The 21,899-nt window shown below is 47.6% G+C and overlaps 1 protein-coding gene across 2 annotated transcripts in view; it reads left to right on the top strand.

The window, feature by feature from the left end:
* unm_hu7910 (un-named hu7910) overlaps positions 1-21,899 on the top strand; it is a 56,482-nt gene that overhangs the window by 9,630 nt on the left and 24,953 nt on the right. For both annotated transcript variants that reach the window (XM_054736169.2, XM_054736168.2), the window contains exons 2-4: positions 2,867-3,037; positions 3,162-3,206; positions 6,237-6,305. In XM_054736169.2, coding sequence (XP_054592144.2) covers positions 2,867-3,037; positions 3,162-3,206; positions 6,237-6,305 — 285 coding nt within the window. The remainder of the gene's footprint in view (positions 1-2,866; positions 3,038-3,161; positions 3,207-6,236; positions 6,306-21,899) is intronic.

Here is a 21,899-nt window from a genome sequence, read left to right as displayed (position 1 = left end):
CGCCTAGCCAAAGTGGGAGAGGGCTCACTTCACCGTGAATCGGCGGGTGGAGGCTGGCTTTACCACAGAAGGTGTTGTAGAAATATGGCCATTTACCTTTTGTGGTCCTAACAAGGTGACCCAGAGGGATGTTCCTCCCTGTCTGGTACCCAGCAGAATGTTACTGGGGTTTGTCAGCTCTAATAATAGACTGGATCGGGTTCTAGAAGTTCTGCAGGAGGGCCGGAGCTCCATTCTGTCATGACGGTGTGTTTTAGGATTGTTTTCACTCCTTCATCCCTGCCGTGCTTCTGGTTCTGGGAGGAGTCTCTGAAGGTTGGAGAAGCTCTCAAATCTTTTGGGTTTTGGGATGTTGATGATTACAGAATTGTTAGTTCTGTTCAGTTCAGCCCTGTTGACCTGATATTGTCCATGCAGCGGTACCGCCAATGTGGCGCCCCCTTCGCCTCCCTGTCTTCTGCTGCTCCTGTAAGGAGATCAGTGCAGGGGAGGAGGTTTGGTTCTGATTCAGTCTGATTTTGGTTCAGGTCCAATCTGGTTTGTTTAGGAGGAGGTTCTTCCTCTGGAGGAGTCTGGTAAGGTTCTGACTTGGTTTGATGTGGTGCTGTTGTCTGAATGTTTGACTTTTATTGTACATTTAAACTTCCTGTTGCTGATTTTCAAAGTAAACTTCCAGTAAGGAGATGAAATAGACTAAATCAATCAGAGTGAGCACGTCCATGAGCCTGATCCTCAGCCACAGACATCAGTTCAGCCTGCTCAAGTCCCTGATCCAGGAACATGACCTACGATGTTCTCAGTCAGAACTCTGAACCTGATAACTGGGTTAGTGCTCATGGGTTTCATTAGCTGTTTAACAGGACATGATGTGTCTGCACACACACACACACACACACACACACACACACACACACACACACACACACACACACACACACACACACACACACACACACACACACACACACACACACGTTCAAGGTAATGTTTGCTCTGAACTCTTGTTTTTAACCTTTACTGTGACACAAAACTAACAGCTGTTATATTTAACTTTAGACATTTAAAACCTCCAACAGCTGATCTCTCTCACTCTAAATGTCGTCACCCCCCCCCCCCCACTTACCTTTTTGATTCCTCCTTCCATGTTTTATCGTTTTCGCCAGCTGCTGTCAGCGTTTCAGGAGAAACATTCCCTGCTACACGTTTCACAGGTTGAGACCTTAATAAAATCTGCACAGACATCTTCACCGCTCTTTTCTCCACAGGTGATTTTAGAAGAAACAAGAACTTTGTTATGTTTGTTCTGAGCAAATCAAGCTTGTTTTTACTCTTGCTGGCATGTTTCTGGGTCCACTGATCTGTGTAATAAAGAACCACAAAAAGGAAAACAAGAACTCCTTCCTGTTTTCCTGCAGGAATTTGATTGGGAAGACAAGCTGTTAGCTCAGACTCTCTGTTAGCTCAGACTCGCTGTTAGCTCAGACTCGCTATTAGCTCAGACTCGCTGTTAGCTCAGACTCGCTGTTAGCTCAGACAAGCTGTTAGCTCAGACTTGCTGTTAGCTCAGACTCGCTATTAGCTCAGACTCGCTGTTAGCTCAGACTCGCTGTTAGCTCAGACAAGCTGTTAGCTCAGACTCGCTGTTAGCTCAGACTCGCTATTAGCTCAGACTCGCTGTTAGCTCAGACTCGCTGTTAGCTCAGACAAGCTGTTAGCTCAGACAAGCTGTTAGCTCAGACTCGCTGTTAGCTCAGACTAGCTGTTAGCTCTGACTAGTTGCTAGCCCTGATTTAGCTGCCAACTCTGACTAGCCATTTTTATGAGTCACTTAAAGACCAATTTCTATCGTTTGGCTTTTATGTAATATGGTTTATGACCCTAATGTCCTGTGTTTTCAGTCCTTTTATTTAGGGATGCACCGAAATGAAAATTTTGTCCGAAACATGGAAAGAAACGATCATGTCAGTAATTAGGACCATCGCATTTATGGCTATGATGGATACCAACCTCTCAAGTCAAGTCAATGCAGTAAATTAATTACAAAACCAATAAAATCCTCATTTAGCATTGACATAACAACGATGCATTATATGAATTAAAACTCAAAAAATTATGTTTCACTTGACGACAGTCGTGCACATTAATTAACCATAAATTACGAATAAAAAGCGTATTTATAATTGTACAGGCTTATAACTGAAGGGCCCGCTGAGGACTGTAAAATGAACCCTTTAAGCACTAAAGTTGCAATATTGTGTTTAACGAGCAACAGCTGCAAACATAATCCCTCATGAAGTCAGGACTTTACACCAGAAGATAGTGGAGATGTGTAAGTTTAACATGAGCAACACTTTCGGGTGTTTCTTTTGAAGTTTTAGGAGGTTATGATTTTCATGAAGCACACAGCAAGCTGCCACGTGAGGGCGGAGCGCGATGAAACCTTAACAGGGTTCACCTGGCGGCCTGCTTTGGCCGTGTTGTTTAGGTGATTTAGGTTTTTCGGCCGAAAAACACGCTTTTGGGTCATTTTCAGCGAAAATCTTCGACGGACAATTTTTCGGTGCATCCCTACTTTTAATTGAGTGTTTTGTCGTGCTGTTTTTGGTGTGTTCTCTTCAGACTCTTGGGCTCGTGCAAAGGTAGTGGAAGGTGCTATATAAATACAATTTAATTGATTGATTAGCTCTTACCAGCTGCTAGCTCTCACTAGCTGTTAGCTCTGACTAGCTGTTAGCTCTGGCTAGCCTTAAGCTAGGACTAGCTTTATATCCAACTGCTATAATCTCTGTCCACTCCCTCGCAGAAGAGCTCAGATTAGTAGTAATACACTTTATAGAGGAGTAACAATCCATGTTCATCTTCTCAGAGGGGAAGACATCACCGGTGGACAACAAGAATGGGAAGACGACAGAAGGAGGGGCAAGAGGAGGTCCAAAGTACTCCATGTTCACCTGGATTGTGGTTGTGGCTCTGCTGGGGGTCTGGAGTTCGATGGCAGTGGTCTACTTCAACATCGTAGACTACGACAGCGTCATTGGTGCGTTGGTAGATTTGATCTGATTACTGATTTAAACCTTGTTAGGAGGAACTTGTCTGGTGTTTCTGAACTTTGATCTCTGTCTTCACCCCTGCTCCTCTTCCTCCTCTCTTTCTGCATGCAGCGAGAGCTCAGGAGTTTCGTATGAACTTTTCTCACGTTTTACAAGGTATGATCACCATCCAGACTCCCCTTGCTGCTGTTGTGCTTCAGACAGTAGGGTGAAATAAAGAAGCTCTAGCAGAAGCTGTTTCAGCCTTGGCTTCAGTTACAGCTTCCTGGAGAGTGATGATGATGAAGGACTTGTAGCTAAACCCTCAGCAGGTCGGTGCTTATTGGCTGTAGCCTGCGTCTCTCTGAGGAGATGTTTAGTTACAGCAGGAGACCAGAAGTCTGACTGAGGAACTTGAGTCTGGTTCCTGTTCCTGGGGTAGGTTTGTGGTTCTCACTCATCTGCTGTGTGACTGACACCAGGGTCGCAGTCACCACATCCTCCCTCTGCTGCATCTCTCACACGTTCTGTCTTGATTCGTGCTCACTGTCACATTTTCAGAGTCCAGAACCCCTGATCCAGTCCAGAACCCCTGATCCAGTCCTCAACCCCTGATCCAGTCCTCAACCCCTGATCCAGTCCAGAACCCCTGATCCAGTCCTCAACCCCTTCCTTGCTGCAACCAGACTTCCTGTAATCCTTTGAACTGGTTCTGGATCAGCTGCTCTTCAGTCTGAAGGACTTCTTCTTTGGACATTTGGTACCAGAACACCTTCACTTTGTATCTTGGACTCTGGCCTCTAAGTCGGGGTTTCCCAACCCTGGCCCTCAGGGACCAGTGTCCTACAAGTTTTCCATGTCTCTGCTTCAGCACACCTGATTTACATTGGCTCCTCGGAAGGACATCAAGGGTTGCAGCTGCCTGTTAATCACTTGTTCATCTAAGTCGGGTTTGTGGCAGCAGAGCACTGGTGTGAAAGGGCAACATGGAGAAGATGCAGGACAGTGGTCCCTGAGGACCAGGGTTGGGAAACACTGCTCTAAATCACTCCGGCACAAAACGGTTTCTAGTTAACGGCATGAGCCAGAGTTGAGTTGACGCAGAACTGAGCCAGTTTCACGGGGTTGTCGGGTTCAGTCCCTGCTGATTCCTAGCCCTAGTTTTGGGGCTGTTGCTAAGCAACACGTTTAGACCCCTCCATACCCCGTGAAGCGCTTTTACGTGGCCACTCCTTCGTTGCCGGGGTGTTGTGGTTCAGCCATGCTTCATCTTTAATACTCTCATTCATAGATGGAGGTTTGGGCCCAAAATCTTACGAATCATGACCCCATTCACCCTTTCCTTATTACGAGTCAGTCTGTCACTTTGCAGAAAAGCAGCCCGAAGCATGATGTTTCCATCCCCGTGCTTCACAGGGGGTATGATGTTCCTGGGATGCGTCTCCGTGTTTTTCCCTTCCAAACACGGTGAGTGGCATTAGTACCATTTTGGTTTTGTCTGACCACATGACATCCTCCCAGTCCTGGATCATCCAGGAGGTCTTTGGCGAACATCAGACAGGTGGGAACGTGCTGGCTGAAGCAGAAGGATCTTTGGAGCACTAGGATTTGAATCCATGACTACGTAGTGCGTTACTGTGGTCCCAGCTCTCTTCAGGTCATTCACTACTTCCCCCATGTAGTTCTGGGCTGTTTCCTCACCATTCTCAAGATCATGTGTACCCCACTGAGTGAGATCTTGTATGGAGCTCCAGGTCACCTGATCAGCCTGTTACTCACATGCTATTAATATGAAGCGTGTTGAGGCAGAGAAACGACTAAAACATGCTGGACATGGGCCTGGAGGACTGGAGTCAGAGACCCTGCTCTAGGGCATCCAAACGGTCTGGAGCAATTACTTTTCCACAAGCTCACCTGGACAACTTTGTTTTTGTGCGGTGCCGGACGACGACATCGTCTTATTGCAGTCGAATGAACTGCTCATTATACCTTAATATTGGTTTGTGGCCGCAGCACTGGTGTTACACCACATCCATGTTTTCTGGGATGCACCTGTAGTTATGATGATGTTTCAGTCACCGTCCTTCAGATAAACAAATCCATCGAGTGTATCACGCTTAAGGCCGATTTCTACGTCTCCGTCTGCGTCGCTTCAGACACACAGCCCATTTGGCTTCGGTGCAGGTGTTCTCCAGCGGGCTCACAGCGGCGCTAACGGAGACATGCCCAACTTTTAAACTATCCGTAGAAAAAGACCTCTAGCTTGTGATTGGTCAGGAATCCACTTCCTTTAAAGTCAGCAACAGCACCACCACTGCCCCGTCTAAAAAAGATATTTAGCGGCAGACACGGAAGAGGTTGAAGAGCGCCTCACGGGAATGTCTGAAAAGTGAACGTTTTTTTTTCACCCGTGACTAAGGAGTACAAGGATACAGAGCAACAGTTTTACTTGTGGACGGAAATGACGGTTGCACGAAGAGGTGGAGGAGATTTTAGCCCGTGTTAAAGTCTCTAAAATATGTTAAAACTATGTAAACAATAGTGAATACACGGTCTTGTACCAGACACGTGACCAAGGGTGGCCTGGCCTGCCAGACTCGTCTACACAGGACGAGTCTGGTAGCTCGCAGGCAGAGAGTCACGTGAGGGGCGGAACTAGCCAGCTCAAAATGAGCCAATCAGAGAAAGGTCGTTAACGCGGACTGTACTGTGCAACGCTGTAGGTTTTTAGCTGTAGTCAAAAATGGCGTCTGGCGACGGCGCAAACATCGTTCTTTAGAAGAAAGGCTTTTAGCGCTTCTACTAGTGGTTTTAGAGATGGGTCCAAGTCATTTAGACCAGAGGAAAGAGCCGCAGTCAACTCCACTTCAGACGCCATGTTTATGGCAAACTGAGCGTCGCGTTGTGTGACTTACGCTGCTCGGTTAGAATTCTCCGGGGGCGGGGCTATTGGATAGGAGAGTTCCCAGCCCCATGCTTCCCATAAGGATGCTGGAATGGTGGCAGGATACCCCAGAACAGCACTACGCCCTCTGTTGTCCTGGCAGGGAGCTTTACAACGCTCCTCAGGCAGCGGAGAAGTCTGAAGGTAAAACACCTCCAGTGCACGTGTGCGACTCCACGCTGGAGCAGACGGAGATGTAAAACTCACAAGAAAGGAAGTTAACTCGAGGTGTATTCAGTAAAAACCGCCTTCTCCTTCTCCAGGTAAACTGGCAGCCTATGACACCGACGGAGACGGAGACTTTGATGTTGATGATGCCAAAGCTCTGCTCGGCAAGTCCATTTTGATTTTCCTCCTTACTTCCTGTTGTTTTGCCCGTTTTTCCTCGAAAGCCAGAAGTCAGCTCCTTTTGAACAAAGTGTGAAAAGTCTCCAAACATCCTCAGAAAAAACGTCGTAGCACTGGGCCTCGGCTCGCCTCCCCGTCGGGAGTCCGCTCAGGAAACTACGGCACTGCCTTCCTTTGGACTTACGGTAGAGGAGGGTTAACCAGTCCGGTGTAGCACCTGGACAACGTGTGTGTGTGTGTGTGTGTGTGCGTGCGTGCGTGTGTGTGTGTGTGTGTGTGTGCGTGCGTGTGCGCGTGCACGACACAGCTCCATGAAGCTTGGTTTATGCTTGACGCATTCACTTTCCGCTTGGTGATGCGGCTCGTGGATGGAACGTGCTTCACGACTTGCAGCGTTTAAGTCACCGCGTCTCGTTATCGGCGCTATTTAAACCAATGTTGTAAAATGACTTCTGCCCAGCCCAGATGTGCTCACTTGTGCACCCGTGAGCCGTGGTTCAGCCGGAACGCGTCTGACCTCTGACAGACGCACTCTGAACTTCAGATCTTCAGCGCGTGTGAGGTTTACAACGTCAGAACACCTGCATGAGACAGGTGTTCATTACAATCTGCCAGAATGACTCGCCACCTTCAAACTTCTCCAACACCGTTAAAAATGATCAAATACGGAACATATCGGCGTGCGCAGGCCAGAGTGCTGAAGCTCGGCGCATTGTTATTATGAAGCTAGGGCACATGCGGAGGACACACACACACACACAAAAATATACTTGTTTTCAGTTACATTTATTGTGCCCACTTACTTTTTCTTAGGCCCACCCACAAATGAGTTTCTGGCTACGCTAATGGTGACATATGACAGACTTCTCTGAGCTCCGCAGCCATTACACTTTTCACCTCGCGCACCCCCTAGCGGCAGCTCTCGCACCCCCGGGGGTGCGCGCACCACACTTTGGGAATCCCTGATCTAGAGGAACATCTCTGTCCCACATCTGATCAGCCCATTGAATCAATAGGAAGTTGAGTCACAGCTGGAGGCGTTGCATCTCTGCAGCGTCCAGCAGCTGACGGGTCACCTGACGAGTCTTAGTTTGAGAGAAAATGTTGATTTGATGTTGATGGATCATCTCTAACTCCCTGTCTTTCTCTGCTCATGTATCATCTTTGATTTTGTTTCCTGCTTTTGTTGTGGCCATCCTTCCATCTTTTCTTTATTTCCTGTTCTTCATCATGTACTTCTGAACCCTCCTCCTCCTCCTCCATCCTGGTTTTCTCCCTCCATGTTTTTCTCTCTTCCTCTCTCTCGTCAGGCTTGACCAAAGATGGCGCTGGTGCTGCCAATGCTGAGTCGCTTGAAGAGGTTCTAAATATTTTAGCAGAGGAGGGTTCTGATTGGATCTATGGCTTCTTCGCCTTCCTGTATGATGTAGTTTCTCCACCCGTAGAGCAAGGCGAGGAGGAGGAGGGGGAAGCAGCTGGAACCTCTTCAAATGATGTGGAGGTTAAAGGGGTCATACTGGACCTTCAGAACCAGTAGGCAGTCTGGTTCTCATACAGAACCAGACTGAAACCGGTCCAGTTGGGAAGGATGGAGAAGTGTCTGAAGATCTGGTTTCCACTGCAGAACCAAACCGGTTCTAACGCGTTCTGTTGGAGAAAAACCGGAACAACATTTGTACTTCGATGAAAACGTTTAATTGTGTAAACATTTCCTTTGATCCTGTTTTGATGTGTCCATCAAACAGGTGTGTAAACAGGAAGTCGAGTTTATTTCAGTAAAAGCTCACGCTCGGTGTGGTTACACCCAAGTGCAGCTACGGCAGTAACCGAGCTGAAACCTTAAGCAGAGGGGGGTCCTCGTCCTAGATTACATGTTCTACGATGGCTGAAGGAATGGACAGCTGATACAGAACAAAGGTAACAAAGGTGTAACTTTGTGGAGACGATATTATCAGAAGATCGCTTCCAGTGTCCCGTCCGTCCCAGGAGGGGACGTGCCAGGCGTGTCATAGCTCATCTAAGCTAGGATGTCATCCGTAAGTTGGATCTGGATTAAGAGTTGTCTAGTTGGGTTTGACTTCAGCTGGACTACAGCAATAACTACGTTTTCTGACTCTGCATGCAGATGCACTGAGTGACCCCTCCCAGCACAGACGTAGATGCCCCGTGGACTGTCGCTTCCTGTTAGAGCTGCCGTAGTGGCTGGCCGCCATCTTAGCTGGGTCTCCATTCGCCCCCAGTGCATTCATTTCTACAGAGGAAGGGGCTTGCCCAACTTAAAACATATTTTATCAAGATTTTTCACAAAATCCGTTTCATGGCATGGCAGGATTACCATACTGACCCGAGTATAGGACCACCCCGGTTGTAAGACGACCCCTCTCCGAGACCACTCTTCAGGAAAAGACAAAAAAAAATCACTTTTTATCAATAAACTATTTTCATTGAAATTTTGAGAACAAATACTGAGCAAAAACGCTATTTTAATGTAAACTATCAGAACTTTGCTGACGTGTGAAATCAAAAGTCAAAAGAGGCTTTTATTCAGACGCCCTCTGCCTCGCTGTACTCACTCATGCTGCTGCGGTCCCGGTGGACCATCAGACCGCTACGCCTGCTGGCTCCTCCCACAACGCCATCCTCACTGCCATCCAACACATCCATGCATGCACTGTTTGACGCCTCTGCTGACTGGACCACCGTCATCTTAAAACTCGCGTAACTCTGCCTCAGTGGCGGCTCCTGAGAAAAATCTCAGCGGGGCGATACATGACGGCAAAGCCTACCTGTTAACTAAACTTTAATTTCCTCATATGGCTCTACAACCCTATTATCTAAGTCAGCCTGTAGTTTTTCTAAGCAATGTGATTATTTTGGCCCTTCAGCAAGTGAATACTCAAATATTACAGTAAAGTAAGTAAATCAGAAAGTATTACCTTAAGTGTAAAACAGCAACCAAATTCAAGGTAAAAAAATGTTTAATGCTGTGATGCAATAGTCCTATTTAGATCAAATATGAAAACTAATAAACAATGTATCATGAATACAGAGATCTGTGTGTGTGTGTGTGTGTGTGTGTGTGTGTGTGTGTGTGTGTGTGTGTGTGTGTGTGTGTGTGTGTGTGTGTGTGTGTGTGTGTGTGTGTGTGTGTGTGTGTGTGTGTGTGTGTGTGTGTGTGTGTGTGCGTGGGGGTGTGTGTGTGGGTGTGGGTGCGTGCGTGCGTGCGTGCATGGGCCGGACTGAGCTTCCAGCAGCAGAGTTTTGTGTGTAGGAAGGGGCGGGTGCTCCATGTGACTGGCCAATCACAGAGCATGAAGACAGTCAGTTACCCAATGAGAATTTTTCTTCAGCACAATTACAGATATTTACGAGTTTTACTCGTTTCATGCTCGTATTCGTCAAAAATGCTTTATCCGTACCGGATACTGGTCTGAAACGAGTATCCGGCTCATCCCTAGCTGTAACCACCCTGCCTCCCCCTCCTTGCTGCCCGCCAGCTGTGATCACAAGCAACAACAGAGTAGTTCCCGCTGCTTCTTCAGGAAACACCGCAAAAAAATAAAAAATCTATAAAACGGGATCTTGTAGGCGTGGGGCTGGGATCTCAGCCGTGGCAAGCCATGGAGGATTCTCCCACTGAGACCCCTCCCATGTAGGCTCCTCCCACCTAGACCACTCCCACATGGACCCGTCCCACGTAGACTCTTCTCACTCCACACTGATCCACAAACATGAAAATGTGTCATTGTCTTTATCAAAGATGAAAATGAATGTTTGATGATTTTATTGAGTTTTTCTGTTAGAAATTAGATGATTTATAATAAGTGTTTGCACCACCTTTAATATAATCTTGTGTCTTTCTCGTTAAACTAAACTATAATCAGCTGTGTTCGGGTTTAGTTGCCATGTGTGGAGCATCTAGATTCAAGACTCACTACCTTTTATGGGGCGACGGTGGCACAGGAGTTAGGTGCTCGCATCATAATCGGAAGTTTGCAGGATCGAGCCCCGCTCAGTTTGTCGCTGTCTTTGGGCACTTCAAATCAAATCACTTTTATTGTCACGTCACATGTGCAGATACACTGGTACAGTACGTGCGAGTGAAATTCTTGTGTGTGAGCTTCACAGCAACAGAGTTGTGCTAAAATACAGTAACGTAAAAACAAGCAAAATATAAAAATGGCTAATCTAAGTAATAATATGTATAGTATGTAAGGTATATACATTACTGAATGTGTGTACTATGTTTTTCTACGTGTGTGCCTGTGAGTGTGTGTATAGTGTGTATATACATGTTTTACAAATGAATAAAGTACAAATTTGCACCAAAGGGAGTGGCGCTCCAATTTCACTGTATCTTGTATGACAATAAAGGCTATTCTATTCTATTCTATTCTATTCTAAAACCTTCTGTCCCATTACTGAATACAAGGTGTGGGTCACTAAAGTTATAAAACATGACAGTTGATGAGGCCTGTGTGTTACATTCACACAATTAAAACGAGTTTTTAACACGTCTGGCTTTATAGTATCAGCTGTTAGTTTAGGATTATCAGCTGTGTGTGTGCGTGCGCACGTGTGTGTGTGTGTGTTCCTTTAACCTGGAGTGCAGCGTTCTGTTTTAACATGGTGTGCTGTGTTGGTTTGGTTTCAGCGTGCTGAGTTTAAACTTTACCGTACCGTTTATCCTCCGCTAATCAATAAAACTAACAGATTAAGTAAATGTTATTTATACAGCACTTATCACAGAGATAGAACCACAAAGTGCTTCACATAGATCAAAACAAAATAAAACCAAGTCATAAAATCATAAATAGATTAACATCAGAGAAAAAGTCATTAGATTCATAAACAGCTGAAAGATTAAAAATTTGAGTTAAAAATAAGAAAATGAAAGGTTTAGGTAAAAGCAGCTTTAAATAAAAGGGTCTGTAGCTGTTTTTTAAAGGTGTCCAGACTGTCGACGCTGCGTAAGGATAAAGGAAGATCATTCCAGAGTCTGGAAGGAGCGATCACCTCCACTTTTGTGTCTGGTCTCTGGAACTTCTAGAAGGTTCTGGTGGGTGGACCTGAGGGCTCGGGTTTGAGCATAAGGCTTTAACAGGTCAGTGATATAGGGAGGAGCTTGAGCATGTAGAGCCCTGAAAGTTCTAGTCAGGACTCTAAATGAACTCTACAGTTAACAGGTAACCAGTGCAGAGACACCAGAACAGGAGTGATGTGAGCTCTTCTGTTTGCTCCAGTTAGGAGCCTCGCTGCAGAGTTCTGGACCAACTGAAGGCGGTCAAGAGCTTTTTTGTTAGAGACATAACATGAAAACCCCACTTTTTAAGCCATTAGCACAGTGTGTTTCACATTTTAAGTGTCTAAAGCCGGGCGTACACTGTGCGACTTTTTCACTTTTTTGAGCCGATTTTCCACTCGTGCGAGAATCCACGAGATCGGGGTGAGTTTTGCGCTGAGCGTCGTGTAGTGTACGGGAGGTTACGAGAGGCGATTAACATCACGTGACCAGCTACCGATCAGCAATTGTAAGCTCACAGACTTCTGACGTGTTTAATATTTTGCTCGTCCCTCGTGAGGGTGTCGCACTGTTGAAGCGGCGCTGCGAGCAGCTGCGACCCAAAAAGTACCAGAACCGCTCACGGCGCATGCGCAATCCTGCATCAACACCACTCACCCGCTATTTCCCTAATAACACACGTTCGTTCGTTTTTATTTCTACACGTTTTTTACTCACAAAGATTGTCAAGAAAGCTTGTTTGTCGTGTTCATGTCAAATTAAACTGATCACTAAACACAGATTTACTTTCTTTATTTCGTTTCCTCATCCAAACCCCATAAATCCACCGCGGTCAAGTGAGCCGTCATTTGTGAGCCGCGGTCAAGCCAGCCGCATCTTCTCCGCCGCGGAAATTTCCTTGCGCTTTTACACAAGTATTTACGGTACCGCCTTCTCGCTGTATTTCCCGATAGAAAGACTAGATCCGCGCGCGTGTCACATTCAAAAATTCATTAAAAATCATCCTTCATAGTTGATGTCCAACTTTCAACACATCCTTCCTCTGGGACACGTACTGTACCTGTGTGCCACATTTCAGACAGATTTACTGTAGAAATCCTCAGATATTAAAGCAAACTTGAACAGTCAATACAATTATGTAATTTTCAAAAATTCATTAAAAATCATCCTTCATAGTTGATGTCCAACAAAGTTATTACAGTCAGACCTTGAGTAAACTGGCATAAGAGGGGCGTGAGGTGAAACAATCTGGTTTATGGTGTCAAACAGGACTTTAGAGTTATTTTTGTTTACAGCGATCAGCTGAGCAAAGTAAGTGGCTCTGGAAGTTTTCACCGTCTCATTCAGAGATGTTATCAGTTCTTTAAAGTACAGCCTGTGACTCTCTAATCTAGTCGACTTCCAACGCCTCTCGGCTCTGCGGCGTGTCCTTCTGAGACTCTAAATGTTTTTATTAATCCAGGGACTTTTCCTCTTGCTAGAAAAAGTTATCAGCTTAACAGGAGCTACTTTATCTAAGATGCTGCAGCATTGTTTGTCCAATGACTGGATGAACAAGCTTGGATCATCACCCTGAACTGAGCTGCTGTCAAGTTGTCTAGAAAATCCATCCACCGCTGACTGATTAATGATACTACTCTTTGATTTTAGGTGCGAGGGACAGATTCAACATCAGATAGGACATTAAAGAAAGTGCAGCTGTGGTCACGCACAAGAACCTCTTCAACATGTAAATGATTGATGTTTAGTCCCAAAGAGCAAACAAGATCTAGAGTGTGTCCCATTTAGTGTGTGGGGCCTGAAACGTGCTGCTCTAAGTTAAAGGCTCTGTAATAGACATGAACTCCACTGCTGTGCTACAATTAGGATCATTAATGTGTAAGTTAAAGTCACCGAGGATTAAAACTTTTTCTAGTTCGATCATTGATGATAGAAAATCTGCAGATGCAGAGAGAAAAGGGCAGCTGGACCGGGAGGTCGGTAGATTAAAATACAGTGAAATACATTTTGTAAACCTGCTTTGATGACCTGACATTCAAAAGTTGTAAAAGGGACATTTTTCACCAGATTACAGACGTGTTTGTCCCCAAAGACCACAGCAAGACCTCCACCACGACGTGTCGGGCGTGGTGTGGTAAGCACAGAGCAGTTTGGTGGACATAATTCATTTAAATGTCTCTGTAAGAAATAAATAGTCCAACTTTTCTGTGGCGAACAGCTCATTTAAAATGAAGGATTTGTTTGAGATGGAGCGGGCATTTAACAGGACCAATGAACTGAATCCTGGAGAACATTTATCTTCTTAACCTGCTGGAGAGGGATGGGTCGTAAACATCTGGTGTTCTGGGTTCTCCGGCCATGAATGCAGTTTATGTGTTTGCTGGTTGATAAATGAACTGGAATAGGGAAACTCGGGTTTGTCAGCAGAAGACAACATTTTAGGAATTGTGACCTTTGGAAGACACACAGAAGACAGTTGCATCATGGGAGGACTGTAGGAGTGATGTTATTTGTAGTGGAGGTTTGAGTGATGGCAGAAGATGGCTGGGGTCTGTGGAAGGGAATCCACCACAGATGTACATCTATGGGACTTCACAGCATACCGGACGTTAGCGGTTAGCATGCTAGAGCCATGTCAGTTAGAGTGAATACCATCTTGTCTGAAAAAGGAGAAACGGTTCCAAAACAGGTTAAAATTATCAATGAAACCAAAACTGTGGGACCTGCAAGCAGACTGAAGCCAGGAGAGGAGAGAGAGCAGACGGCTAAAACGTCCACGTCCACGAGGAACTGTGGGGATCGGGCCGGAGATGAAAACAGACATTCTGCTGCTCTTCAGAACGTCAGAGAGATGGTGAACATGCTGTTGAGTGATGACGGACTCCCGGCGTGTAACATCGCTCGATCCCACATGAATGATCACTCTTATAGCTGAAGCTGGGATGGAGCACAGCAGACCAGGAAGTTTATCCAGGAGAGCAGGAATGGTGGCTGATGGAAAACATCTCATCATGATGTTAAAACATCCTGATTATTGAATCACCTACCAGCTAAGTGGTTGGTGAAAACAGTGGACGGGGTGTGAGGGCTCCTGATTTGTGTTCCCATGGAGTCGTGGAGGGTTCTGGGTTTGGGTTCCTGTGGTGTCGGGGAACTGGAGGGTTTGAGGTGGAGGAGCTCACCTCCTGAGCCAGGGCAGGAGGTCCAGCAGAGTGTCGATGCACAGCCTCCTTTAGTATTTTGCGTCGGGGTGGAGGTCTGGGTGGGGGAGGGGGGGGTGTTGACTGCTGAGGTCGTTTCTTCTGGACTATGGGATCAGATGGTTGGGAGGGAAGAGGAGGCCTGGAGGAATCAGCTGGTTGTTCCTCAGCAAGTGGAGAGAAGCGGTTTGAAAGATTGAGGTCAGGTGGGGGTTGGGATCGACCACAGGGGCTCTCCTACGGCCACGTACCACAACCTCTGACCAAGATGAAAATTGGTCAGGAGTAGAGCTGGCACCGGCCGGTAACCTGTTCTACCTGGTTCCTAAAGTCTCTGACCTTAAACCTCAGAGCGGGCCAGGCGAGGAGCTGAGCTGCACTCCAGTGGAGAAGACAAGCTGAGGCGGATCTACGAGGAGACAGGCCAAGAGGATCGCTCGCATGGCTCTGTCAAGATCAAAGCTCACCTGGCTGGTGAGGAGAAGAGGGAGGCAGCCTGGGAAGGGAAGGTGAAGCACCTGGAAACATCTGTTAGGAAGGAACTGCAGAAAGAGGGATGGAGACTGGATAAGATGGTGGAAAAGGAGAGAAAGGAAAGGGAAAAGGTAGAGGAAAAATGAGAAAGAAGAGAGAGAAAAGATAGAGATGGCAAGACTGGCTAAAGAAAGGGCAGAAAAAGAGACGGGAGATTGATTGAGTGGCTGTTCAGGAAGAGCGGGTGTACTGAATGTTTGCACTGATTGCCGATCACGCTTCAACTGAGTTGTCCTCGGTCAGAAGGATTGGCACTCCACAGTGATGTAGTCCAAGTAGTTTTATTAAAGAGGTAGCAGATGACATCAACAAGTGAGGCAATTGCATTCCCATCTATGAATGCAGGTAAAGGGAGTGTGAGTGTGCAGGAGTATGTGGGTGTGGTAATCTGTTAACAGAAAGAACAACCATTAGTATGAATAGCAGTGTACCGCTTATACAGCACTGTGGGTTTCCAGCATGAAGTTATATGATCTGCTATAAACCTCATGGCCACTAGATGCCACCCTAAGACCATACATGAATTTCTTGTTCGTATATGCATTAGCAAACAGTATCTCTACAGGTCAGATAATAAACACAGAAAATAGTTCTATCCACCTCCAACCACCATACTTGATAGTGAGTCGTATATGGAATGCCATATAAGCTGCAACCAAGGCTGCCTGAAGTAGGCCAACAAAACCTGCAGCTTAGCAACAGGACTAGCTTCTTAGTGATGTACACAGAGCAACTCACAGATAAAGTCAAATAAGCATCAATCTCATCTTACAATACTCACATGATAAACACGCACACCAAGGGTAACTCACACAGGAACGCACGAGAAAAACGCTGATCATCCAACACCTTTCAGCTGTGCTGAACTGCGCTAAACACGTTCCCAACGGGAAGTACAGATACCGAGGTGCATCATGGGTAATGTAGTCTAAACGGTGTTCACAAACATTATTCCTCTGGAAAGCGGACTTTTAACAGCCGCCCCTGTATTTGTATGGATACAAATACACACATGCTAAAGTCAAGCTATTGCGGAACAGTATCATCTAAGTCCTCAGGGACTTTGGGGAGTCCCACTAGCTTAGTCACCGGGCGAACATAGGGACTGTCTTTAACCTTGCCTTCGGCAGCCCGAACAACACCATCAGTCCCTGGGAAAACTTGGGAAATGGTACCCACAGGCCAGAGGCCTCTAGGCAGATTAGAGTCTACAATCATAACAGCTTGTCCCACGGTCATGTTGTCAGTGGACTTCCTCCATTTCTGTCGGAGTTGCAGTCCTGGGAGGTAGTTCTGTATGAACCGCTTCCAGAAGTGGTCACTGATGACCTGGCTGTGTATCCATCTTCTGGTCGAAAGAGTGCCTGAGGGGCCGTAGACTGCCTGGGGTAGTGCTGAATCACGCCGCCCCATCAAGAGAAGATTTGGTGTGATGGGATCTGGGTCGGCTATGTCAGCCGATGCATAGCCAAGCGGTTTTGAGTTCAAAATGCCCTCAACCTCTATGAGAGCTGTGAGTAGGACTTCTTCTGCCACAACTTGGTCCTTCAGGACTACTTGCAGAGCTGACTTCACTGCTCTGATTTCCCTTTCCCAGGCTCCTCCGAAATGAGGCGAGTGTGGGGGATTGAAGCAGAAGTTGATAGCCTGCGTGGCTAGTTGCTGCTTGAGGTCAGGCTCCATGTTTTCAAATGCTGCTTGGAGTTCTCTATGACCACCTCTGAAATTGGTTCCTTGATCAGACCACATCTCGTATGGCTTTCCTCTGCGTGCGATAAATCTGCGTAATGACATAAGGAAGGAATCGGTGTCAAGACTAGGGAGGAGATCGAGATGCACACATCTAGTTGTAAGACACTTGTAGATAATTCCCCAGCGTTTCTCTCTTCTACGACCTATCTTTATCGTGTATGGCCCGAAACAGTCTACGCCCGTTGACCAGAACGGGGGTTTATAGAGTCTCATCCGTGAGGAAGGTAAATCAGCCATCTTGGGTGTAGAAGGTGTGGCGCGCCATCTCCTACAGTCCACACACTGGTGCTGGTGTTTCTTAATGGCTTGACGTCCTCTGAGAATCCAATAGGTGCGCCGTATCTCCGCAAATAGCCTCTCTGCACCTGGGTGAAGGAGCTGGTCATCATAAGTCCTTATGATGAGCTTGGTCAGGGGATGTTCAGCTGCTAGTACGATGGGATGAATACTGTCTGGATCTAAGTCTGCGGCTTGACGAAGGCGGCCTCCGACTCTGATAAGACCAGTAAGACTGTCATATTCAGGGGACAGCGTGCTAAGACGGCTGTCTGAGCGGACTGGCCGACTGGTCTGGAGGGCTTTGGTCTCCTCTGTGAAGCTGTCGGTCTGAGCTGAGCGGAGCAGCATGGTCTTGGTTTCCAGTCGCTCCGCGGCTGTAATAGGAGTGTCGGCCGCCCCGTGTAGGGTCCGGTACGTAGCAGCAATCAGCTTATCTAGTGAGGCATACTGCATTGGATCCGGCAAGGTTGGGGATACAGAAGCGTGCCCACAGAATGCAGTCCTCCTGAGCTCTGCTTCATTGCAGGCTGGAAACACTGTTGGCAGCTTAGGCCAAGTGTCAGCGGCTTGTAATAGGAAAGGTGGACCATGTGACCAACGATTGGGGGCTGTTAGGTCAGCGAGATGTTTCCCTCTGGTGATGTCATCAGCAGGATTGAGCTCAGAGGTCACATATCGCCACTGTTCAGGAGATGTCAGCTCCTGTATTGCACAGATTCAAGTCCCCACAAATACCTTATAGCGACAGGAACTAGATTGGATCCACTGCAGCACCGTGGTAGAGTCTGTCCACAGGTAAATCGACTGTATGGGAACAGTAAGCTCTGTCTGGAGTAATCTGGCCAATTGGGCTCCTGTGAGTGCTGCGCAAAGCTCCAACCGGGGCATTGACACCTGCTTGCGTGGGGCCACTCTGGAGCGAGCCATCAGGAATGATGTGATGATGGGCCGTTGCCGCTCAATTACCCTGAGATAAGCCACAGCCCCATAAGCCTTTTCCGATGCGTCACAGAATACGTGAGCTTCGTATGTCACATTGCTGGAGTTATGAGGAGGAGCGTAGCAACGGGGAATGGTGACATGCTGAAGGTGTGACAGTTCGCCTTCCCACTCAAGCCAGGACTGAAGTAGATTCCCTTCGATGGGCTCATCCCACCCTCTTTCTGTGCTCCACAGGGCCTGTACAATCAGCTTGGCCCTTGTAGTGTAGGGACAAATATAACCTAGTGGGTCATACTGGGTAGCTAGTACCTTGTACACATTGCGCAGCGTGACCGTGGAGTAGGTGATAGGGCGGTGCTTATATCCCAGGACATCTGTCGGACAGTGCCAGCTAAGTCCTAAAGTTGACTCTTGTGAGTCGAGACCTTTAAAGTTCAGCCAAAGTTCACAGCTCTCTGATCGAGCTGAAGCGGGCAGGTGAGCAACTACTTCGGGCACGTTGCTCGCCCACTGTCGTATATCAAATCCTCCCTGAATGAGTAAATCTCTCATCCGGTCGATGAGCTGTTTTGCCTCTTCTGGGTTGAACAGGGACAGTAAACAATTATCCACGTAGAAGGCTGTGTGGACTGAGTCACAGATGTCTTTGTGGGTTTCTTTGTGCTCCCTTGCATGTCTCTGTAGGGCGAACGTAGCACAGCAGGGGCTACATGTCGTTCCGAAGGGCAAAACTCTCCACTCATATATGTCTGGGGGCCGATCTGTTTCACAATCCCTCCACAGAAACCGTAGCAGGGGACAATCCTCTGGGAGCAGCCAAGCCTGATGAATCATGGCTTTGATATCTCCACTCACGGCTACAGGGTGTTGGCGGAAGCGGAGTAATACCCCCAGCAGAGTGGGCCCCATGGGAGGTCCTGGTAAGAGGCAGCGGTTCAGGACGGACCCCTGAAACTCAAACGAACAGTTGAAGACCACTCTAGCCTTATTGTTGTGATGTACTATGTGGTGCGGTACATACCATGACTCAGAAGAGCTATGTGTCTCATCTGGGCTCAGCTTAGCAACATAGCCAGACTCTACTAACCTGTGGACCTCCTGGTTGTATGTATGGGTCAGATCAGGGTTCTTGGCCAGCTTACGTTCAGTAGATCTGAGGAGGCCCTTTACTGCTTCAGGGGAGACACACAGACGTGGAAAGTCTCTTCTTCTCAGTAGAGGAGTGGCATATCTCTCGACACCATCTACTGGGACTCTGAGGGTCTTTGTTTCCAACATAGCCACTGCCTCTCTGTCCTCCTTTGACCGTGTGACCTCCTTCTCTGTCCTACAGGGGGGAACATCTAGTTGCCACAAACGCTTCACATCTTGATGCAGGGCCTCTGCAGGAGAAAGACACATGTTCAGGCACTGCAGCTCCCCCTCAGATGTAGGCATACTACTGGCTGGCCCCTGGATGGCCCATCCGAGCTTGGTGCAGACGGCTACTGGCCCTTTAGATGACCCCCTAAGGACAGGACGGACAGGGGTGATGAGATGAGCATTATCTGAGCCAAGTAGCACCAAAGGTTGGACCTGGTTAAATCCTTTGATCTGGACTTTCTGCAAGTGAATATACTTCTTCTTCAGCTGTTCAGCTGGACATGACTGAGTAGCTAGACTCAGCTGGTCGGCTGTGAATGCATGTGTTACTTTGTACCTCACTTTGGGCTTAGCTCTCGGTGACACCTGAAATGAGACAAAGCCTCCCTTCATCTGGATTACATCTCGACGGATAGTTCGCAGTGCGAGTGTTGCTTCCTCCTGCTCCAAACCTAGAGATTCAACTGCCGCAGGAAGCACAACAGTCTTTTCTGAGCCGTCATCAAGCACAGCAAATGTGTCCAGAGATTTGCCACCATGATGTAGTTGAATTGGTACTACTTTAAGCATGACTCGACCTGAGTGACTTGAATAGTCTAGGTAAACCATACTAGTACTCACAGTTAGTATGTTAGGGTCCCGCTTCTTGGCCTCAACCAGGTCATGGAGCACAGACAAATGCTGGTCACCACAGGTGCTGCACGGCTTCTTTAGAGTACACTGCTCTGGAGAATGTTTACGGCCACAGCGCCAGCATTTGGCCTTCTCAGTAATCCAGGTAGCCATAGCTTTGAGGTCTAGCCCTTTAAATCCATCACAGCCATTCAGATAATGCTCTGTCCCTTCACAGTATGGACAATAAGGTTTGAACTTCTGTCTCTTCTTAGGTTGGACTGTCGGATTGGGAGCTGTAGATCCTCCCCCTGGTCTTAGCTTGGCTTGGGCTGGATTTGGGCCGTAGTAGATGGAAGCAGATTTGCTGTGTGACTTGGGCCCTGCTAAGGCTTTGAGTAGGTTCTTCTCTGGGCGTGGCCTGTCAGAGGGCATGTGAGAGGCTTGTCTGGATAGCTGAAGGACTTGGGATTTCCGTTCAAACCATTCTGAGAAGTCATACATATTGTATGTTCGGCTGCTGCCAGTGCGGATGATCCCCCGGGTAATACAGTACTCGATGAAGCTGTCTCTGTAGTTCAGGGGGAGTTTGGTAAGCAGTCTGTCCACATGTGAACCACAATGAAGCTCACTGGCTGCTACTTCATCCATGGTACTGAGAAGCCCGACCAGGCTGGACACGGACAGGGACAGGTCCTCAATAGCTTGAGAGTCTCCTGTTCTAATAGGGGGGCAGTTCAATATAGTGCTAAGCTCACTTTGGACTAACTGCCTTGGCTGTCCATACCTCTGCTCTAGCGCCCTCATTGCACTAGTATAGGGAGTGCGGTCATGGATGTAGCGCTTGGCTACCTGTAGGGCGCTGGGATACTCTAGATGATCTAATAGGACCTGAAACTTGTAATCTTCTCCCAGATGAGAATGTGGCCCTAAGGTGCTGTCCAGCCCTTTCTTTAATAAGGCGAAGTCACTCTCTCTGCCCGTCCTGAAGACCACCAGCCTAGGCTTTGGAATACCATATGAAGATGCCACCATCATCTCCATCAGGTTTGGTAGAGGCGCTCTGGCTGATTCAGATGTGGCAACCCATGGATTATATTGTCCAGCAGAGGAAGATGATGAATGGTCACTTCCTGACGGGTCGGGAACGTGGTGGTTGCCAGCTGGATCAGGCAAAGCTTCAGGATGCAATATGTTGGATACAGGGTGCTGAGCGTCTGCCCACTGTGATGGCTGGGTCACAGGTTCTGGTGGACGTGGAAGTTGGTAGGTCGGATCAGCAGGACGCGGTGGTTGCTGCAAGTACACAGGATTAGCTGGAGGTCTGGCTTGGAAGACGGGAGCAGCTGGATGTAACATCTGCTGCAGACTCACTGGATCCCCAGCCTGTGATAGCTGCTGTACTGCATGATAAGCACGTTGTCTTGGCTGATTAGCTGAGGCTGCGTGATGTGATATCTGCACCTGGCCTGGCCGGTTTATAAGGAGATGATGTTCCGATCTCTGGTACACGAAGGGTGTAGCGGTGCATCGTCCAAGTCTCCTGAGTGGCGTTGATGCAGCTACATAAGTGGCAGGGTGCAGCACTGGCTGAGTGTGAAAACTCACTTTACGAGGAGGTGATGGAGCAGATGCCTTCACTGGCGTCAGCATGTTCGCAGGTGTTGTGGTGTCCTGCTCTGGTACAGGTAGTGGCTCTATGGTGCGATGTATCACCTCACTGCTAGGTTGTGAAGCTTGCTCCAAACGCTCCACCCGCTTCAGTAATGTTCCATGAGTGTCCTCCATAGACGCTTGAAGGTGATTCATGGTTTGGAGGACACTGTTCCATGCGGATTCCATCCTCTGCCATCTCCCTTCCTCTTCATTGTCAG

The sequence above is a fragment of the Nothobranchius furzeri genome, chromosome 7, assembly GCF_043380555.1.
Source record: "Nothobranchius furzeri strain GRZ-AD chromosome 7, NfurGRZ-RIMD1, whole genome shotgun sequence".
Lineage (NCBI taxonomy): Eukaryota > Metazoa > Chordata > Actinopteri > Cyprinodontiformes > Nothobranchiidae > Nothobranchius > Nothobranchius furzeri.
Note: the sequence above shows the minus strand (reverse complement) of the source record. Positions and strands in the feature narration are given on the sequence as shown.